A 21572-nucleotide genomic window follows, 5' to 3' on the forward strand; every position below is an offset into this window, starting at 1 on the left:
TGAGACTGAGAAACCTGTACCTTTCCCGTTCAAGAAAACCTGCTAAATTATTTTTTATCCACAAGATACAATAAAATTTTCTCACAAATCCAACCCATCCAATTAATTGATTACCTTGCAAAAGTGTTTTTATTGCACACAAAATAGTTGGTCTGTGTTAAATAGAAGAATGGAATGGAATGTAGAAGGGTGAAGCCGCGAGGGTACAAGAGCCAAAGAAAGTCAAATAACCAACCACCACCACGAATGAACGACTAGCCTGTTGCACACACAAAATCTAATCTCTGTTGACATTCCAACCCCCTTTCTCCACCTCGTTGGCAAGTGCATGTGTCTCACTTTTTCTCTGACTGGCAGACATGAGAGTGAAATCAATTGACCTCTTTGACCCCTCGTCTGGCTGCGTCTCGAAATCGGCTCACAATTAATTTAGTCGCCGTCCAATTCGCACCGATTTTTCTCTCCTCGTCAGAAACTAAATTCTTGTAAATTCGGTATTTCAAAAAGTGGTGGAAAATTAGTTTAATTTGATAACGATAGTTGTTCAGGATATTGACAATATGGCAATGGCGAACCCCAGGACAGGTGGGTCGGCTCGAGCTGGAGGGTCGTCGTCGGCGTCGGCATCGTCGTCTTCTGGACTCAAAAGACATGGTGGAATGGCGAACTTGAAGCCGAATTCGCAATCGTCAGAGAATTTTGATTCGTCCGTGGCGGAATCGCACCTTTTTAATTTGCTGGATGTGACGTGTGATAAGATCAAGGAGCTGGAGGATCTCTTAGAGAAAGTAAGGAGGAGAGGGTGTTGGTTTCAATTTGTGTATTGCAATGTTTTTTGGGTGGTATGTTGTGCTTTTTTATTTATTTATTTGATTTTCTTTGTGGTAGGAAAGTCACTTGACCGGGTTATATGAAGACAATCCGATGCATGCAATAATAGAAAGACAGAAAAAGCTTATCTTTGGGATTGAGGAGATGCAGAGGAAACGCATTTTGAAAAGAAGTCAAGTCGTAAAACAGCCACGGGATCCATTTAAGGAATTGTCGCTTCACAGTACCTCCGCACACCCAACTTCGTCATCGACTCAAAGAGATTACTTGAAAGAATTGAAGTCAGAAGCTACGCTTTGTCCACCAGCATACCCATCGCCACCGGGTGCATCGATGTTTGTTTCGCCTTCATCGTCCCGAGGTAGTTTTGGTGCAAATCAATCTTCGTCAAGTAACGTTCCTCTTGACGTATCGTTGGGTTCATTGTCACTCTCGAATCGTGCAGAGACTTCGTGGGAAGATGGATCTGGGTATAATAACACTGAAATCTTGTTTGAACGTCGTGTTTGCAGTTCCAACAATGCGATAACTTTCTTGTAACTTTATGGAATAGGTCATGGCGGGGAAGGAGTTCTTGGAACCAGCAGAGTCAGCGTTCGGTACATTCAATGGGTCGCGTTGAATTACGACCCGACCAAACGTATACAGGACAGAGGTCAAGAAGTTCTGCCTTTAATTTGGGATTACCAACGGTGACCGAAGCTCCTGTTTCGAGGCTCCCAACGGTTGCTGCCCAGTTGCGGCGTTCAAGCCGGCCAAATTTAGCCCAACCGATTGAAACCCCACCGATGCCAAAGGTGACAAAGTTGGCTGAATCATCAGACCAAGTAGACTCACCAGTCAAATATTCCAACAACTCGGTCGCATCGGTTAACTTGGGAGAGTCTGATAACTGGTTGTTCCATTCTACAAATGATGATTTTGAAGGGGATATAACACCGCGTGGTATGGAAGGTGACTGAATTTAGCTGTGCCTTTTATATATTTTCAAATTCACATACGTACATATTTTTACAACTTCATGTAATTATTTGAAATAGGAGCAGGATCATTTTCGTCCAGCGGAACTTTATTTTCCGGTGATGCTGCCAATTCTTCCTCGTCAAATATTAGTCAACTGCCACCGTTATCCCAAAGCTTGGGGCCAGAAACCGCGGAATGGGAAGGTGAGTTTAATATATTGCATTATTATTATTACATATCATTGGATTTTATATTTATAAATTACTTTAGTGAATGGAGCACGGTTGGAGACGAGCAAGCCATTTGAAACCACTGATGTTTTGAAGTATAGTCGAAAGTTTAATGACCCGAACTTGCAATCCATGATAAAGAACCGTCTGGGTAAGTTGGATAACGTAATAAACTGTCTTTATGTAATTTAACAATATTTTCTCTTTACATAAATTGATTCAGATGCATGCACATCGACAGGGCGGCTGGGTCCAAATGGAGAAAGAGTCCTACAGCGGCGCCGAAGTCGGCTGATTGAGTTAGTTCACTCCACCACATCAACAATGCAGCAGCCTAGTAATTTCATTTGTTTTAAACCTACTTGTTTTGCTAATTACCTTATATTTCATGCATATTTTATTTCTCGGTCAGTCTGGTTCAAGTGCCGGGGGATTGGAACTTAGTACCTGGGAAACGTCACCCAAAAGTTCCGATCCCCTGGACATTTTAGTTATGCAAGTTACAGGGAAACGGAACCCACTTGTCGCAGGATTTAGCGGGCTTCGATTCCCCGGTACCCTCTTACGCAAAAGTTACGATTCCCCGGAACCCAACATTTTTCTTTAATTTTTCATAAATTGGATATATTTCCAAGAAAAAAATTTATTGTCTCAAATTAACCTCCCACCAATGAAGAACATTGGATAAAAAAATTAGAATTTTTTAAAGTGGCGTTTTTCCTAAAATCACAAATATCTGACAAATTTGAGGAGCGGCAAGTCCAAAAAGGTACGGGGAATCGTCACCCAACAATTATTTTCAGGGAAAAATACAATTATTTTGAGAGAAAAATAATTGTAACACAATTATAACGTAATAATTGTAACAATAACTGTAAAATAATTGTATTTTTCCTTGAAAATAATTGCTGGGTGACGATTCCCCGTACCTTTTTGGACTTGCCGCTCCTCAAATTTGTCAGATATTTGTGATTTTAGGAAAAACGCCACTTTAAAAAATTCTAATTTTTTTATCCAATGTTCTTCATTGGTGGGAGGTTAATTTGAGACAATAAAATTTTTTCTTGGAAATATATCCAATTTATGAAAAATTAAAGAAAAATGTTGGGTTCCGGGGAATCGTAACTTTTGCGTAAGAGGGTACCGAGGAATCGAAGCCCGCTAAATCCTGGGACAAGTGGGTTCCGTTTCCCTGTAACTTGCATAACTATAATGTCCAGGGGATCGGAACTTTTGAGTGACGTTTCCCAGGTACTAAGTTCCAATCCCCCGGCACTTGAACCAGACTGTCGGTGTTAAATAGGTTCTCCGATGATTGAAAATATTTCTCCAGGCCAGGCAGGACAGAACCCACCTCTTCCACCTAGGGCAAGGGCTCCAGTTAGAGCAGAGTAATTGACATATACAATAATATACAATGTTACATGTTACATGACCTGTCAATATTTTTAAATGCAGAAATGAAATGCATTCAAGTCCGGCTTTAAACTCAGAGGCTTGGATGGACAATCCAACTATCGTATGAATAACACAACAATCCCTAAATATCTTGCCATCATCAATCAATAATTCTTACTACACGGTTCTAAATTAATTTATAGTAATACTTAAAATGTTCTATTCAATATAGTTTTAAGTTAAAGTATAGTTAGACAATGCAAACAAAAAACAGTACAAGAAATTTGGATGTTGAGGAAGTACAAATTTTTTGTGACAGAACAATAAACTTGGGAGAGCATGTTGGAATATATGCAAGTTGTAGTTGAATAATATCATTTGCCGTCACAAAAACAATATATATTAAGATTATATTTTATTTTTAAGAATGAGTATACTTTTCCTTAATAATTTAATTTACATATCGCAGTAATAACTAAAATTATTACCAGAAATAGAAAATTTATCGAGGTACACACATTGAGACGTTCATGAGTGATTAATATACGCACATCATGTAATGTAATTATATATAAGTTGCGTATTTCAATAACCAAATCAATCATCTCCAACATTACACTAATTATAGCAATACGGGCGAAAATGAATTGGAAACTGAAGTCTAAACAACCAACTTTAACTAACTGTCTAATTTAATCTGAGCAACATCAGGTGTAACAATGGATTTTGCTTGGTATGTCGAATCATTAAAGCCCTGTCGATTCCGAGCAATTTCCACTGCAAGGAATTGAATCCGAGTCACCAGTATCGAATTATCCTCCGTGTATTCCTTTTGGGAGTTCAGTCTCAGTAAAGTTCCATAGCTGTAGTCCTCCATATCTTTAAACGCTTCACAGAAAAATCTCCATTTCTAGGAAAGACAGGCCAATTAAATTAATTAACCCGTCTATTTTAGAAAAAGTTTCTTTTGCATATCATATTTAGACATAATTCATTCATACTTCTTTGGCATTGTCATCCTTTAACGATTCAATTGTTATATTGTCAATGCAAAAATTTGGAAATTGGTACTTAAAAGTATGGTATATTCGGTCATCGTCTTCTTTCGTTAACCGCAACAATTTCGGATCCACAGAAGATATCAGCTAAAAGTAGGGGACACATATTGGCTTAAATTCTACATGCTCACTCGCAACGACAAATTGTAAGTACTTGTCATAAGACTGTATTACTTACATTGTAATGAACGTCTGCAAATTCGATCGCCTTCATGACCCACATAGATTCCACATCAGCGGAGTTGACATATTCCTCCGCCGGCCTGCTAAGGGCATCCGCACCGGCAAGAATGGAACCGGCATCCTATAAAGTAAAGCAAAAATGTAAATTGTTGTATTGCAAAATAAAAAAAACCTTGCAAATTTTCTTACCAATCCTTCAAAAGACATGGTACCGGAGAATTAAAGAATATTCTTATCTATAATACAATCAGTCGATCCTGCTCCCGTATAGAGAGTGCTGTTTGGAAAATAATTTTATAATGGTCAAAATTTCAGAAATTATTGTTTTAAATAAAATTTGACAAGTGTCAACTACCGGATACTGGATTCCAGCTGATGTACTTCTCCTTACTTATCAAAGAGACAATAAATACGCACACAATTTGCAAATATTTTGGCAGCCCGAGTATTTTGTTCAATTCGATAATCAATCAACTGCTGGGCGCACATGGCTCAAAGCGGGATGGTGATGCGAGAAATGAAGGTTGGGAAACTCAAAAGGAGCACATGTTAAAAAACAGAATATACTTTTGCAGCAAAAGTTTTGCTGAAAGTATTTCTGATTATTTGCAAAATTTTCCTGTAGTTTTCCTATATTTTAAACTACTTGACTTTTCTAAAGACTTGACTGATAAGAACTGTTACATGAGTGGGGAAAGAGGCAGGAAGCGAAGTTCCGATAAGAAGATGCCGTCCAAATTAGGAATTTCGGCTTGCCTAGTAAGAAATAATGATGACCTTGTTGAGGACGAGGTTGAGGAGGAGGTCATACCTGACCCCATGGTGGAGAAGGGTTCCAAATTGAAACCAAACAAGAATGGGGCGTCGGAAAAACCAAAATGCGTTTGGTACGATCCAGATGACGATCAATTGTAAGTTTTTTAGCAATTGAAGTTGTTCTTTTATAGTTTAGATGTAGTAAGAGAAGATAAGCATTAATTGATTATGTTTAATAAATAGAGACGAGGAAGGGGTGAAGAACAGAAGGACCAAGTTGGAAGCAAGAAGAGGTGAATTGTATCAAAGCAGACTCATCCAGAATTTTGAAATGGTGTATGGACCAACCCCAAAATGGGCGAGACTTGACACGAACACAAAGGTGACAAAAATATAAATGAAGTTATTGTAATTTAGTAGCTCTTTCTGAATGAAACTAATTTCGTTTATAAATTACAGAAAAGTGTCGGCACGAAGGCTGACGAAGATGAAAAAATGGACTTTGTCGATTCAATGCAACTCTTGTCTTTGGGGAAATTGGAAGTTGTTCGAGTAGAAAATCTTAACTCTAAGAGAAACGAAGGAGCAATTATCCAAAGTGTGGATTTTCACCCGGAAAGCCCTGTCGGACTTGCGGCTGGAAATTCGTGCGTGTCGTTATATCAGGTTTGTTGAAAATGGAATGACTTGAACCTTTTCAAAAATTGCAAATTTAAATGGTTCAGTTAAGTAGTAAGTAGTGTATTTTTAATCCATGAATTATATGTTTATTATGATCAGGTGGATGGTAGTACAAACCCACTCATACAATCCATCGCATTTGATGATTTCCCCATAAGGAAAGCACAGTTTTGCTGCAAAGGAGAGGAAATATATGTATCGTCTGGACTAAAGGATCACTTTTACTGTTATGACATGCATTCTGGAAATACGCGTCAAGTAAAACCAACCCATGCTACGAGACATGAAACAATCAGGGTAGGTTAATTGTGATACTTCGAAATCAGTTCTTATTTTCATAATTATTTTAAGATTTTAAGATTTTAATGCTAATTTTATTGATTGCAGAATTTGGTACCTTCTCCGGATAATAAGTATCTGATATCTGTGGGTCGAGACACGATATATATGCTTTCCAAATCTTCCAAAGAACTGATTCATATGTGGTCTGTGAACAGTGAAATTAAAGGTGTATCCTTCAGCCCTGATGGACGGCAAATTTTTGTCCAAGAATGTAAGTTGTCGAGAGTTCACTAAATAAGTACTCCCAAAATCATGCATCCTATCAGTACGTGATTTTGCATTAATTCTTTCAATTTATAGGCACTGGAGGAATATACAGATGGAACGTAAATAGTCGATCGTGCATTGAAAAGTTTACGGGAAAATCAGATTTCGATGGGACGTGTTTAGCAACATCTTCCAAGTACATTGCTTGCGGTTCTTCAAGCGGATATGTCAGCATTTTTGAAAATCGGACTGAAAAAAAGCCCCGAAATGAGATTGTGCCCTGTCTCTACAAAGAACCTCTGGGTGAGTTGAAGAATTTGGTCACGTCAATCTCCTCGCTGAAGATTAATTGCTCCGAAGAGATTCTTGCAATGGCCTCGGTAGAAAAGGATAACGCTCTTCGCCTGGTAAAGTTTTCTTTACACTCTTATTTAGTCCCTAAAATGGCATTTATCTAACGCAATCTTGTGTGTTAATTTTAGGTGCATCTACCCACTCGAAAAACATTTGCCCATTTTCCAGCAACCAATGCAAATTATGGACGATGCAATTCCGTGGCGTTTTCACCAAACAGCGGTTATATTGCGACGGGAAGTAACCGAGGTTGTGCTTATCTGTTTCGATTAAAGCATTATAGCGATTATTAAATTATCCTTTTTTTGTCTTCCGTTTTATGAAAATTGTATATTTCTAACTTACAATGCGATGGTGTGAAATGTAGCCCTCCGATTTGGTTGAAATTTTGAAATTATGTACTCCATGTCAATACAACCAAAGTTTCTTCAGGCAGTTTGTGCGATGGTCAGAGTTTGCCAAAATATTTGAGGTCAAAGTTATAAAATATGCGATTTTTAGCACAGGAAGGAAATTGAAGTTGTGTTTACCTCCTCCGCCTGGTAAAAATCGTCCGTTTTTCAACGTTGCCCTCAAATATTTTGGCAAATTCTGACTATCGTACAAACTGCCTGGAGAAACGTTGGTTGTATTGACATGGACCATGTAATTTCAAAATTTCAACCAAATCGGAGGGTTACACTTCACACCATCGCATTGTTAGAGTATCGACGCTTAAAGTTCATATAATAAATGTTGTACCGGAAACTTGAAAACTACTTAATTAATTACACATGAATACAGATATTTACGTTCAAAAATGTATTAAAAGCATCCGATATTGTTCAGATAACTGATCTTGGTCACCAAATACAGATCTCCAATAGGCCCTGGGAAAATTATCGTAGATTTTTGTGATCACATATAGGTCACGAAATAAGGGTGTCTAAAAGGTCAAAAACTTTTTTCGAGACCATTAGTTGGTTATATTCATTATGTTTTATTCCTTGCATTAATTTAGGAAAAGTTAGAAGACAAACAGTTTGGAAAACGCTTTGTGATTGGGTAAAATCTTTATTTTAAGTTTTAAAAGAATATGCTACAATGTTGACTAAAACAACTAGATTTTATTACGTGTCCCCATCACTAAAAAGGCTGTGCTGAGTATTTTGACTTTTTCGGGGGGGCATTCAACTCCCTCTGCACCTTTTTACTATCCGTGCGCCCCCTGACTCCGAGAATCTCTCTGGAATTACAACCATGCGCCCAGCACGTACACTCGAAGTACGACCAGTCCCACCTCTCGAAGCCACCTTTTCCCCATCTAATTTTTTTGCAAGTTGAAAAGTACAAAAAATTAGTTTGATCATGGTTAAAACTGCAATCTGACAATTAAAGCATTTAGAAATAAATTTATGCATGCATATATTTTTTTACTGTAGCGCAAAGAATTTGACAAGTTTGTTATCAAATTTACATGTTTCATAATACGATGTATTTAAGGTGATCATTTTTTTTTAAACAGATGCGACCCCAGTGGTCGCGGAAGTGGGAGGGACAATGTCCCCACGGTTATTTTATGTCCCCATCATCTGCCCATGTTATATAAACCACTCCCTCCCTCCCCTATCCTACGATGTTAATGTCCCCACGGCTTCCGTGATCACTGGCGACCCCATAAAATAATGGAGTAAAATCCATAACCTACTGATGACAAGAAGTACAATGTTGTGCTCACCTATTGCATGGCGCCGGGACATACCAAGGTAACTCAAACGTCGCAGGTTGTTCCGTCAAGAAGTACAAGGAGCCCAAACCTGTTCCAAAGTCCATGATCGGTGTACACACTCGACTCACAACTTGTTCCGACAACAGCATTGAACACATGTGGGCAACCCCGATCTCGTTTCGTGACGATGTCGAGAGACGTTCTCTAGGCCGGAGAAACTCATTGACGCAATCCGTTCCTGGTATTCTGTAGTCTATGCGGGTTGAGTCGCATTTGCCCAAACTTCCAAAACATTGATGACACTTTGTGTAAACGTTGCACAGGTTGGAAACACAGTTGCAGGAAATGGTCCCTCCAGGCCCTGAATTTAAAACACAGCCACGCTCGGCTTCGAATCGGGCTGAAAATTGCAAATAACATGATGGCAAAATAATGTCTATGCAAAACATTTGTTCCGAACTCACTGAGTGGTTTGAAGCCGGTCTCGTTAGCTTGGCGACATCCCTTCTTTTGAATCCGGTATGCTTGAAAGATTTTGGAGGTATTGGTTGGCGAGAATTTGTATTCCTTAAAACACGACTCCCCTGCGGATGTATCGCACGAGATCACGGTACGATTTTTGTTCTGAATATCATCCTATTTATAAAAATGCATATTTTCCATATGCAAATTAAATACATTAACCATACATGTTTTTACATCTTACTCACCTTTGTTGGTGGACGGTAACAAGATTCTGCCAATGCTCCCTTAGCTTCGATATCGCACAAATGGCATAGAATGACCCCTTCGGGCGGATTCGTCAACGTGGTCGGGATGGACCGTGGGGTGGGGAGGAATTTCGATAATTTACCAATTATCTCATCCCCCAGGTTGAGGTTACGATAGAAAAACTTGTCGTTGCACATCTGCCCGTAGCACTTGCACTGACTGTTGAGGTGATCCCAGTTGGTGAAGGTGCAGTCTGGCCACCATACTTCCGGGAATTCTACTGGGTCAAAACCACACCCACGGCGAACGACCCCCTCTCTCACCTCTACTGTGCAGAATGAGATTCGACCGAGATGCAGCTCCATTTCTAAGGACGTGTTTGGTCGGATGCAGAACTGGGCACAATTGCAATAATCATGATCATAATTAAAACTCTCTTGGATGACGATATACAATCACCCACTTCAAACAATGCCCATAGTGCTAAGCTTCATGTCCACTTTTGCTTACTACTTCTTATCAACATTAGAATGTGCTTTTTAAAAATAAAAACTCCTAATTCACGGCTTCACCAAATCTGGTAGAAGGTATTTTTAATTCATTTTGAATCACTAAATAAGAAGGAGAAATGAAATCCCTTCTACCAGACTGAACAGCTCTTGAACCCTGTCGACCCCAGCTTTTAACATTTTGTGCATAATGCTTTAATCAAGATGATGATGTACCGCCGGATTCTCGGGCAGGAGACAGTCAAAACATTGGTAGCATGACAGCCGACCGTTGCAAAATCCTCCATCTTCCACCGTGACTTTTATGGGGGGAGGGACAGGGAATTTCATGAAAGAACCCAGCATTTCGTTACAGTAGCAATCCAAGGTTCCGTTGTGGGTAGAATTATAAGGGGTGAGTTTACAACCGACCTATAAATGAATAATAATTTCGTATTCGGTTAGATCTTTGGTCACGAAAAGTTGGACATTTATCAGCTTAAACTCCTTCTTCTTACATGAGGCGGGTTATCGATGCAGGCCGATCTCTCGATAATTTCAGATGCGTTGGGAAACTCTGGGCGTAGAACGTTGAATAATTTTCTACAATACTGAAAATCTTCGCACTCCTTGGATGGAAGAGACGGGGGTGAGACATCCGATTCAGTCGGTATATTAACGGCTGGTGCGCCAGGTCCGAAACAGGCAGTACCGGAAGAACCCCCACATATTTCGCAGTCCAATTTTTCATTCGGCGTTACTGTCTGAGCCTGTGGGATTGATAAGACGCGTATCAGATTTAAAGGGGAAATGTGACGGTCGGAACTTTTGGGTTGATTTTTTTTCAATGGTTTTTAGAAATTTTGAACTAACTTACAGTTACATATGTATGTACAGTACATATTAAGGAAACATAAAATAGTCTAGAGAAGAATTTTTTATAAACGTGGGGTAGTATTAATTTTGTCAACTATCAAATTAATTTCCCCTCTTCTTCTTCATATTTCGAATTTCGAAAAACTACACAATTTTTGATGAGGCTGACATTTTTTGTAAAATGGTTTTTTTGGTAAAATGTCAGGCTCGTATTCCACTACATGGAGAATCCATCGATGGAGTAAAATAAACTTAAAGCGTTATGATTGATTGACCTTAAACTTCCGACCTGTTTGGCGAAATGTGACGGATAAATCTGAAAAGCGTCTTAAACTAATCGACAAATAAGAAACGATCAACTCTGACTTAAAATATAATTGAGAGAAGATTGCACCCACCGAGACCAGAGAAATGGTTCCAAGCGAAAAAATAAGCCCTATCGAAATGGTTCCAAGTGAAAAGACAAGCTCCATCGAAATGATGGCAATGATAACCATTTTGAAAGTGTCGCAATATTTTAATAACTTTTTTTACGCCCTAAAATAAAATAAATTCAAAATGCAAAAGCGAATTCCAAATCCGGTTTAATCAACTCACGATTGAAAGGGTGGCCTCCGATCAATACTGCCGTTAACTACTACAACTAAATATAATTGAATACAAATTAGACTAAAACTTATTAGCCTAACTTCCGCCAGTAAATTTTGAAATTAGAAAACAATTCAATTTTTTGCATATGGGAGTTAAATGCGATGATAATATGACGATGAATGTTTACATTTCTCATAATGAGACGGTTATGCACCCGGAAGTGAGCATTAACCCGAGTCATAATTTAAAAAAATAAAACACCGTCACTAATTTGTGACAACAATGATAAACGAATAGAAAAATGAGGTTTGGAAATTTTGTAAAAGAAACTGGAAGGTTTTTAATCAAGCCGATATTGAAAATTCATTGTCATGCAAAATATTTTGTCTCAATTTGACGCGATTTGCTGAATCTCATATTTTACTTTTACTGCAGCCACACACGCTTTGAGACAAAATAGAGCACTAGGATCACCAAAAAGTAACCAAGGACTTACATCTTTCAAGCTTTATTTTTCTAGTTCAGAGACGCTTATTTATTTCGCCACGAGCCGGTGGTTGTTGTAGAAAAAAGGGATTTCATACAAATATATTGACCAAGACAACAAACAACACCTTTAAAGCGCCCGATCTCTTCCTCACCTGCAGATGCTAGCCATGCATGTGGCGTGGCACAATTATAATTTAAAGCAGAGTTTCATACCGCATCCTCCACATATTGGGACGAACATCTGCCACTTGTTAATTTTTTGTGAATCATTGGCACACAAAAATCAAAGGATGGTAAACTCATTAAAGGCATCGAAACTGAGACCGTTCCATGTCATTGCTTGGGCATCTTCTTGCCACACGTCCCACTTATATGTACGTATGCACATCCTATACCATCCAACCATGCATGGGTATTTGTGGCATCGTCGCAGCAATAAGTAAGAAAACGACGATGGATTACTTCTTCATCTTCTCCTTAAGAACGACATGATGGAAACGAGACGAAAACGAAGACATGTGGAAAGCACGCGATGGAATTTCTTGTTCGAAGAAAGGAACACTTAAGTTGTTCAACCCTTATCCTACCACCACCACCGACCGACAATAACAACCACCAACCACCAAAGTACGAGTAATACAGTCCAGCAACAGGTATAATTAAATAGCGGAAGCGAAGTGCTGACCACATGGCCACTAGGTCGACGTACGTCAAAGTGACGGCAATTTTTTATCAAATAATGTCGTCTAAAACCGTCAAAACCAAAAATACACGTTTTTTCACCTTTGACCTCATCACCGTGGTGCCGTGACCTTTTGACCTACAATGTCAGTATACGAACTCCCTCAAACTTTTAAAATTACATGTCGATATCCGAAAGCAGAACCAAAAAAATTATTTGGTCAAAAGTTATCTAGCCGACGGACAGACGGGCAAATCAATCGCAATAAGTAGCCCCAGTTCCTTCCACTATTTAATAAATAACCAATACCACCAGAAGACCATGAGTTCATCTGCCAACTAATAATGATGATAAAGGTTGTTAAGAAAGAAAGGGCCTTCGCCTTATATTCGAATCCATGCTAAAGACCATCGATGCGCTTTCTGCTCAACACCTGGCTCTTGCTCTTTCATCTCCATTTCTCAACAACATCTGCCCTTTTCCAGTTAGATATTCCAGTGTACCACGATTAGAATAAAACGCAAGGGGCCTACGCCACAGTCTCCGGGATGGAAATGTATATAACCCAACTTGTGCCAGCCTTATGGCCAATGTGAATGCTCATCCAATCACTGTAACAGTGCAACAAATGAAGAACACTTCTTGCACACTTGGGTTTTCTTGAGATTAAATTAGAGAGAGACTTATTTACCATGGTGGGTGCTTACTTATGCTTGGACCACTGATGAGGTTGAGGAAGGGAACGTGCCACCTTCCTTCGCGTGCTCTCTCCTGACAAATGGACTTAATTTTAAGACTTGACACTTCTTGGGAACAGGAAGTGTCTGTGTAGTTACTTAAGTACAGGTAGCATTCGTCTAAGGAGGGGAGGTTGTGTACTATCAACTCCCGGATCTCGATGCCCTTTGGATATTTTGTAGTGTCCCATGAATTTACAACAACCCTGAAGTGGTTTGATTCCATGGCCACATTTGCGCCCGCCACACCCACTCAAAGGTGCCCAAAAATCGCTTTCACCCCAGCTTTCACTCATTCAAAACCACGCCAAAAATCCAATTTTGCTCCGATTTTCAAATTTCTTTCACTATTGTACTCCCAGATAGTTGCTTTCTTATTTCCAACATCAAACTCAACTTTTTGAGATTCTCAGTATTTTTAAAATTTAAAATTCTGAATGAGCATTGTTGTAGTAATCAACAAAATAAATTATGACTGCGAAATAATCATCAAAAAAGTTGAGTTTGATGTTGGAAATAAGAAAGTAACTATCTGGGAGTACAATAGTGAAAGAAATTTGAAAATCGGAGCAAAATTGGATTTTTGGCGTGGTTTTGAATGAGTGAAAGCTGGGGTGAAAGCGATTTTTGGGCACCTTTGAGTGGGTGTGGCGGGCGCAAATGTGGCCATGGAATGAAACCACTTCAGGGTTGTTGTACATTCATGGGACACTACAAAATATCCAAAGGGCATCGAGATCCGGGAGTTGATAGTACACAACCTCCCCTCCTAAGTGTCATTATTAGCGGGTGGATAGATTGTACATGTAATAATGAAGAGAAGGCTAGTCCAGCGTGACATGTCGAGAGCGTATTCAGGATAAATTAGCTCCGCATGCGATGCAAATTTTGATTTCGAAAAGAAAATGAGCTCAGGTGTAAATAAATGGGATTAAATAAGCACGCATGCTTCTCAAAATAGTTCATGAGAAGTTCAACTTTAATGGGAAATTAGTGTAGACAAGAGGAAATGGGGGTGGTAGATAGTAGATACCTTGTCGACCTTGGGGTAACATTGCTGATTAAAAAAGTTGGGGTATAAAGTGCATAAGATCTGCATTTGAGATTATCTATTTATCTGATACATTTTGTCTCATTTTCATGTATGTAAGTAAACTTTGGCTTGCGTTTCATCCTCAATCCGTGCTCACTTTCCCCTTTCTTTCCTCGCTAGAATTTCTGTCTCGCCTCGCCTCACATTTTTTCTACAACGTTTTTTCTACAACGATCGTTGTCTGGTCATATATTTTGTAAATATATTTCAACACGTCTCAATCCCAAGTGGGAAATCAATTAAATTCATAACGAGGTTGAGCGTATCGTCACCGTGTAAAAGGATCGATAAAGATAACAATACCGATATGGACTGAAGGGATTGTGCCTTCAAACTTACTCTTCTTGTCCCTCCGGATCCAATTGCATATTTAAAATGCGTGCATGCCCAGCATCTGGAAATTTTGGAAGAAAATCAGTGTTTATAACTCGTCACCCATTCACGACCACGACCACTTTATGTTCTTGACCTTTTTCGCATTCCAAGAGTAAAGAAAAACCAGCAGATTTCAGATAATCCCTCATATCTTCGGCAGCTGCAAACAAAATTCATTAAAAAGTTCACCCAAAATCTCAAGTTTTGGACGGCTCACTCACCCAACCAAGTCTTCGTATTCATTCATTCTTTAAAACTTGGTACGTACAAATCTTAGGGTCTGCTGACCGAGTAGCCTTAAAGCATGTAAATGCATACATACATACGTACACCAACCCTCGAAAGGTACATGCTTACATTCACATTATTAGCAAAGAAAGGCTGGCGATGGCACAAGATGATTTCCTCTTTTTCTTCTCCATTTTAAGGGTCCGTTCCTTCTTCTTTCTTGTTCACCGTCGTCCTTGTCCGTCGTCGTCTTGGAGGAGGAATTCTCAGCTGGAGGCTGTCAAACTTGTTCTCCGTCTTGAATCTCTAATATCGGTTTGCTCAGAGCGGCAGATGTTCCTTGGCCACACCAGATGCTCGGCTCACTCGCTTTCCGTTTTACAGTATTATTCATCCACTTTTCTGCTGGTTGGTGATCTGGTTCAGAAAAAAAGGAAAGATTCAAAAGCGATGGAAAGTGGAGAAGGAAAGGTCGTCGCTGCCAAAGGTTTTATTATTATTGTTGGAGATGGACAAGAGGAGGGCGAGTAAATGGTTCATCGTATGTATCTCTCGCCCACAATAATGACTGCATTTTAGGAAGACGTTTATGCACGAGAGAGAGATAATACGTTATCGTCATGCAATAGATATATCTTTGTGTTTGTAAGTAAGTAAGCAGGTCGGTGGGTGCAGATGGATGTAATGATGATGATGAAATCAAGCAATAATATCGGGACACGCGAGATTGTTGTACTGAACTGAACATTTTTTGGATTCCTTATTAATCGCATCTCTTTCTTTCTCTCTCTACGACATTAGGCTACCTAGTAAATCTTGTTTTATGTAAATTCCCAGACTGGACTTGGACTCTTGATATTCGTTGATTAGACTTATACATTTTAAACACAAAGAGTTGACCATTTGGAATTTAGACTTGTTTCAAGATTATAATTATGTATGTTGTCCTTCGATCTGTTGTCCTATCATCAATTAACTGCGACACATTTATTGGCATCATAAATAATAAACGTGGTGGCATGACCCTCACTGGAAGAAGTAACATTTTGAGATAAATGCGACACGATACGGTCAAGCAGTCTTGCATAACTGGTAGGCAACTAAAATAGCCCACTTATAATATGCATATGATTCCAAATAAATGCCGTGCTATTCAAGGCACTCACTTTTTTGTGTAGATAAAGTTACACAAGGGAGGGTTTTTGTCAAGTACTTACTACATATTGGTCACATATTGACAATTCTCCATTATGATGTTCTCTCTCGAAAAGGAGGACGACGGATACGAATAAATGATATACACCTGGATTTTTTTCTCGTTTTTCATTCCAGTACAAATAATAAATACCAAAACATTTTATGGTCCTTCACTCCCAAAGGAAGGCGGATACGTATTTTTATTTTACCTGCAACTTTCATACGTGGCATTTCCTGTTGCAAGTGCTCCCTGATGGTACTTTTTCATACGTATCGCATCACGTAACATGTTGATCAAGGGTCCTATAAAATATACGAATTTGTTAAAATCGTATATTTCGCCCTCTCCCCATACACAGGTTACGACAATAGATCCTTCGGAAGGGTATTATGTATGTATTCGAATTCAGCATTTTCATCCGTCCGATCCCCTCTGCCTGCCTGCCTGGTGGTGAATGTAACGCAATCCAAGTTTAAAATTATTATTATCTATACACAAATGTATGTATAGGAACTTTGGCTGAACCCTCTGAACTGAACTGAATCCCTCCATGGAAGCAGAAGGACCCGTTGAAAACCATTTTCCAACCAACCCAGAAGAACGTATGCAGTTTGTATAACGTTCGCTTTCAACAAAAACGTACATACAGTCAAAGTCTCTTAAATGAGAGGACTGGTCCCTCCTGAAGATCAGTCTTCCATCAGACTTCCACCAGATCGAAAGGTTTCTCATCATCATCTCCATCAAAACTTGAGAGGATTTTGGGACCATCTGCCTTTTTCGAGGAGCAGATTTGTTAACATAATTATTGTGGGAAAGCAAGCATACAACGCAGGTTTGCTTAAGATAATAGTGTGCGTGATTACATAATGAACATTTATTTGCTGGAGTCTTGGTCTGGATAAAGTTTGAGAAAATAAATATCTAAGCAATAACCAGGATTTTTGGAAGTGTGAGAGTTTTTAAAGTGTAATTGGAACTTTTTTCCCATGAAGAGTGAGTAAAGTTAAGTAACAAAGTGACGAATATTGATACCATTACGGCGTGAAAATGGCAATCCAGTACGTCGAAGCGAGCAAAATGGATACGAATTTTAGGAAATTGAACTGCATGTTGTCTCTGTGGTAAGTAATTCATGAAACTCTGTATTTCTCAAGTATGCAGTTGTTTGCCCTTCTGTGTGGAAATGAATGAGCGGAAGAAATCACAAAGAGAATGCGTACTCATGGTCTCGATTGCTTTGTAGGTACGGCGTTATTGCTGGATCACTCCAAATCTACCTGATTGTTCAAAATGTTTGGAAATTTGTCCGATTTGCTGAATTGCCTTGGCCAAATCAGCAAACTCCGACGTTGGAATTGAATATTTTCATTGGATTAAATGGTAAGAGCATCCAGTACAAAGTTGGAAAATTCTATGTTTTCATAGTTGAAAATGCGCATAACGCTATAATGATTTGTTTCTCCATTGTTCAGGCTTTGCCGTCCTCCTGCTCCCATTCTTTATCACGGCATGTTTCCTGAAAATCGGAAATTTGGCGAATGATAATGAAATGTTGGGAAAAAAATTGAAATGCATTGGGACCGGATCTGGAGGGGGTTTGAAGAGCAGTGGTGAAAATGGTGGTGGTCCATTCATGGCCATTTGGACACATTTCGGACCAATTTCCTCCTTGTTGCACGTCATCTGTGCAGTGTGCCTCCTCTTCCCTCAAACCTTGGTGGATGGTGTGCTTATCAAGAATGGATTCCTTCCCACTGGTGAGTACCGCAATTTCGAATACTCTCAAAAATTCTAGACTAAATACTAATTTCACTTTTAATGACCTTTCGCAGAAGAGATTTGGAAGTCTGACTTGGACTTTCTGAACCCACACGAGCCCGAAGAAGACATGGTTATCCGACCCATCGGTGAGAACGGGATGTCCGAATTTGTGAAGCGGGTTTCTCCCCTGACCGCAAAACCGGGCGGGTTACGACTCGAGTTTATCAACTACGCCATGGCCCTCTTCATCTTCTCGATCCGCTACGCCCAAGTGTTCTGGTCCTGCCATAAGAAGTTCGCCATCGTCCTCGGCCTTCACCAAATCATCAACAGTGCCCACACCCTCATCTCCTTCTCCACGCTTATCGTCCTCTACAAAGTTCACGTGGCGAGCGTCTACCAGAAGACGACCCCTTTCCTCCTTGACGCCCAAATGACCCTGCTCATCTTTGGGATCGCTCTCACCGTCCTCTTCCTTTCGTCGTCTGTCCTCTATTACCTCGGCTACTTGAAGTACACGGCCTTCCTGCAGGACAAGATTTTCGATAAGAGTCTCAACTATTCGGACGACTCCTCCTTTTATGGGTAAGCATCAAATAAGCTATGATTACAGTTCTCATTATGTTAAAATTGGACAAACTAATAATATCTGTACCATATTTTTTACCAATAGTGGAGGCTGGACTTACTTTCCACACAGTGCTGCCGTCTCGATAGCCTTAGCCTTGGCAGCTGCACAAAGTCCCCTCGTTCACGATGGCTTTGTCGTGTACCAGATCTCCTCACAAAGTTTTCTCCTGGCCTTCCCCGTCAGCTCGGTGACTTATTTCCTCCTCTGGGCCATCCTCTGGCTCTTCCTCACTCTCGCGAAGGATTGGAAGTTTAATATCACGGTAAGTTTTATGTCTTATCGATAGTGTCAAGCGTCAATCTAAACCAAAATATGTATGAGCAAATCCTTATTAATCAATTTCTTCCTTATTCAGGCCACCATAATCCAGCCAATCCATGACTTGGAGAACACCGGACTTCCCACCCAGATCACAATCGGTCTAAACGAGACTTCCACCATGGGACCCTTTTCTCCCTCCTTGGTCGTCATCAGCGAAGGGAAAGCTTTCTCCGTGGAGAATGCTCACGATCAAAAGTCCATCTTGGCCCTCATCCCCAAACAATCTAACGACCAAAGTAGTGGTGGTGGTGAGCCCACCTACTGGAAAAAGACCGCCCCCACACCAACACCCAGCTGCCTCTCGTACAAGCAAAAAGACCACAGCAAGATCAAGTACATGCCATGCAGGAAGGAAGTCACCTTCGACGATGAACTAGTTTCACCCCGATATTACTCTCGACCTCCAAGCCGTGCCGATAAGCAGGCATCATCACAGCGAAATGGTGACAATTCTTACAACAACATGGAAGACTTTGACGCTGGTGAGTACGCCTACTTGTCCGGGTCGAGAAACAGTCAAGCGTTCAAATCTCCCGTCCAGAGGTCATCAATCGCGTGTCGAGAGTCATTATACGGCCAACTGACACCTGCCAAGATCAACTTCATGGAACGGAAACAAGTCGTCGTCAGCCCGGTTTCTACCGTCGACTCGTCCAGCGGAGTGAGCTCGATCAGTGCACAGTCTCAGATGGGACCCCCGTCCACCTCCGCCTCCTGCAGCCAGTTTTCCGAAGGGGTCGGATCCGATCATGACTCGAATAGTCAAATGACCATTGCAGAACCTCGAGCTCATTACGAACCTTTGAGAATGCTGAGTCGTCGAAACAGTGTGAGATCGTACATCAGTTCGCATCAAAATCAGACTGCGGAGGAGGCTCAGCACTACCAGCGAGTCTTGATGGACGAGGTGTACGGAAAGTTGAAGACCGGAAAACAAGTGTCGAGATCAGAGTCGATCTATTCTGTGGGAAATAATAGACAGTCGAATGGTAATAATGATGTTAATAATGGTAATCGAGATAACAGAGAAGTTGTTCGCGTTCTTCATAATCGTTCCGTTTACGAGCACTATTCCGACTTGGCCTCTCCTCGTTGCAACTTTGCCAGTAATAATCCTAAATTTCAGTGTGATAATGGTAGTAATGGACAAAACTTTACCAATAATTGTCAAGAATCTGCTAGTTATAGTAATAATAAGAATAATAATTATGATCTCGATGATGACATTGTTCCTCCAATTCCACCACCGTTGCCAATTTTATCCTGCGTAGTAAGAAAAAGTCTGTCCAATTCGGATGAGATTCAAGTCATATAATTACTATTTTCTCGCATCAGTATTAATTCTTCGGCAGACTGAATTTCACTCGCTATAAAATTCTAATGATTTATTTAAGTTGTACATTGCCGTGTAAAAATACGTTGTAAATTTATAGACTATTTTACCATTTTAGAAAGACTGATATGTAATGTGAATTTTGTTCATTCCAAGTATTAATGATGTTGTAGTATATATTAAGCATTGAGTATTTTAAGTGTGGTATATATAAATACCTGTAAAAGTATTGTTATTTTGAGAAGACTAAAAAGAACAGGAAAATAAAATGTTGAAACTAATTAATCTAACTTGTTTATTTGAAATTTCTTATTTTTAAGCATGACAAGTACTTTAATCATCAACAGATATTGCATCTTTAATTGTACATGATTTTATCACAAATAAAGCATAATTAGAAGAACTGCTATTTTAAATAATTAGGTAATATTTGGTAAAATGATATATAAGTTCATAGACGAGGCAGAATGAGAATAATTCCATATTCACTTCACCAGTCTCACTCTCACTGCTAATACTATGCAATCCTAAGGAAGAGAACATGCCACCCTGATAATCTTGATGTCCTTTGAATATTTAATTAATTGGTAGTACCCTGTGAGAAAATAAAAAGTGTGAAGCGGTTTGATACTGTGGCCCCATTTGCATTAATGCTTGATCAATAAAAAATTCCGAATTTAAAGTTTAAAATTTTACAATTTTAGCGAAGTAAAAACATACCCAGTAAAACAATCTCATAGTTTTGTAGCAAAACTTTTCGAAATCTCGCAAAACTTTCCCAGTTATTCCATATGCTCAATTTGCGAGATATGTGAAGGTTGACGCTCATTATTTAATTAATTAATTAATGTTCGTTCAGTGAACTCATCCTAATTCGACATGAACGTCAATCATTAATTCTAACTAAATTAAGTTCGCTTAAACTGTCAAACAATATATATTCAAATTGGTACCAATTAAGCTGGATGTGGTGCATATTGTTCCATGATGGCAAAAAGTGTCCTTGAAGCAATAATTTATTTAATATTCTTGTTTGACATCCTGTGGAAGTTGTTGACTTGGCATAAATGAGATTCAAGTACATTAAATAGAGTCGTAAACGCTCCATAACATGATGAATGAGGATATTTATTTCGTCGTATTTAATATTATAGAGACACCGCAAATGACTGCAAAACGTATTCAATTTAAAATAAAACAATGGGTTTTTGTGAAAGTTATTTTTACTCGGAGCCAGCAGAACTTATGCGCCCCTCAAATCCTGTGTAACACCCAATAAAGCAAAAATGCTGAACCAATAATTGATATGAATTTTGCATGAAGGTACAAATTATGTAGATCTAT

The 21572-nt window shown here is 39.4% G+C and overlaps 5 protein-coding genes across 14 annotated transcripts; 3 read left to right on the forward strand and 2 right to left on the reverse strand.

Annotated features, from left to right (window-relative positions):
• Positions 1-211: 211 nt before the first annotated feature.
• LOC110856716 lies at positions 212-3774 on the forward strand. Of its 8 annotated transcripts, none has more exons than XR_004836499.1 (9): positions 213-788; positions 889-1301; positions 1385-1785; positions 1872-1997; positions 2065-2175; positions 2248-2361; positions 2437-2446; positions 3310-3415; positions 3483-3774. XR_004836499.1 is itself a non-coding variant. In XM_022105239.2 (9 exons), the coding sequence occupies exons 2-9, from the start codon at positions 561-563 to the stop codon at positions 3547-3549; spliced, it is 1548 nt and encodes a 515-aa protein (XP_021960931.1). In that variant the 5' UTR covers positions 218-485; positions 541-560; the 3' UTR covers positions 3550-3774. The 8 variants fall into 8 exon arrangements, 4 of the variants coding, with proteins under 4 accessions (XP_035713424.1, XP_021960934.1, XP_021960931.1 ...); XR_004836500.1 differs by having other exon boundaries at positions 214-788; positions 2437-2440; positions 3328-3415; XM_022105239.2 differs by lacking the exon at positions 2437-2446 and having other exon boundaries at positions 218-485; positions 541-788; positions 3328-3415.
• A 46-nt stretch (positions 3775-3820) lies between these two features.
• Positions 3821-5160, reverse strand: LOC110856717 (protein PBDC1). The gene is made up of 5 exons (XM_022105243.2): positions 5019-5160; positions 4853-4940; positions 4659-4784; positions 4424-4567; positions 3821-4332 (listed from the first exon to the last, which is right to left on the reverse strand). The coding sequence occupies exons 2-5, from the start codon at positions 4868-4870 to the stop codon at positions 4102-4104; spliced, it is 519 nt and encodes a 172-aa protein (XP_021960935.1). The 5' UTR covers positions 4871-4940; positions 5019-5160; the 3' UTR covers positions 3821-4101.
• LOC110856715 (U3 small nucleolar RNA-associated protein 18 homolog) lies at positions 5015-7807 on the forward strand. 3 transcript variants are annotated; one of them, XR_004836495.1, is made up of 8 exons: positions 5015-5574; positions 5663-5801; positions 5879-6085; positions 6200-6397; positions 6488-6653; positions 6743-7056; positions 7132-7357; positions 7707-7807. XR_004836495.1 is itself a non-coding variant. In XM_035857530.1 (7 exons), exons 1-7 carry the CDS (start codon positions 5039-5041, stop codon positions 7294-7296), a joined length of 1725 nt encoding a protein of 574 aa, XP_035713423.1. In that variant the 5' UTR covers positions 5015-5038; the 3' UTR covers positions 7297-7750. The 3 variants fall into 3 exon arrangements, 1 of the variants encoding a protein (XP_035713423.1); XR_004836496.1 differs by having other exon boundaries at positions 7132-7366; positions 7707-7758; XM_035857530.1 differs by having other exon boundaries at positions 7132-7750.
• Positions 7808-7942: 135 nt separating this feature from the next.
• On the reverse strand, positions 7943-10777 carry LOC118437944. Its single transcript, XM_035857532.1, has 6 exons — positions 10429-10777; positions 10148-10342; positions 9422-9817; positions 9176-9347; positions 8721-9111; positions 7943-8306 (listed from the first exon to the last, which is right to left on the reverse strand). Exons 2-6 carry the CDS (start codon positions 10274-10276, stop codon positions 8129-8131), a joined length of 1266 nt encoding a protein of 421 aa, XP_035713425.1. The 5' UTR covers positions 10277-10342; positions 10429-10777; the 3' UTR covers positions 7943-8128.
• Positions 10778-16793: 6016 nt separating this feature from the next.
• LOC110856990 lies at positions 16794-20518 on the forward strand. Its single transcript, XM_022105580.2, has 6 exons — positions 16794-17303; positions 17426-17562; positions 17655-17939; positions 18015-18528; positions 18617-18836; positions 18930-20518. The coding sequence occupies exons 1-6, from the start codon at positions 17230-17232 to the stop codon at positions 20208-20210; spliced, it is 2511 nt and encodes an 836-aa protein (XP_021961272.1). The 5' UTR covers positions 16794-17229; the 3' UTR covers positions 20211-20518.
• The last annotated feature ends 1054 nt before the right edge of the window (positions 20519-21572 follow it).

The sequence above is a fragment of the Folsomia candida genome, unplaced genomic scaffold, assembly GCF_002217175.1.
Source record: "Folsomia candida strain VU population unplaced genomic scaffold, ASM221717v1 Fcan01_Sc017, whole genome shotgun sequence".
Lineage (NCBI taxonomy): Eukaryota > Metazoa > Arthropoda > Collembola > Entomobryomorpha > Isotomidae > Folsomia > Folsomia candida.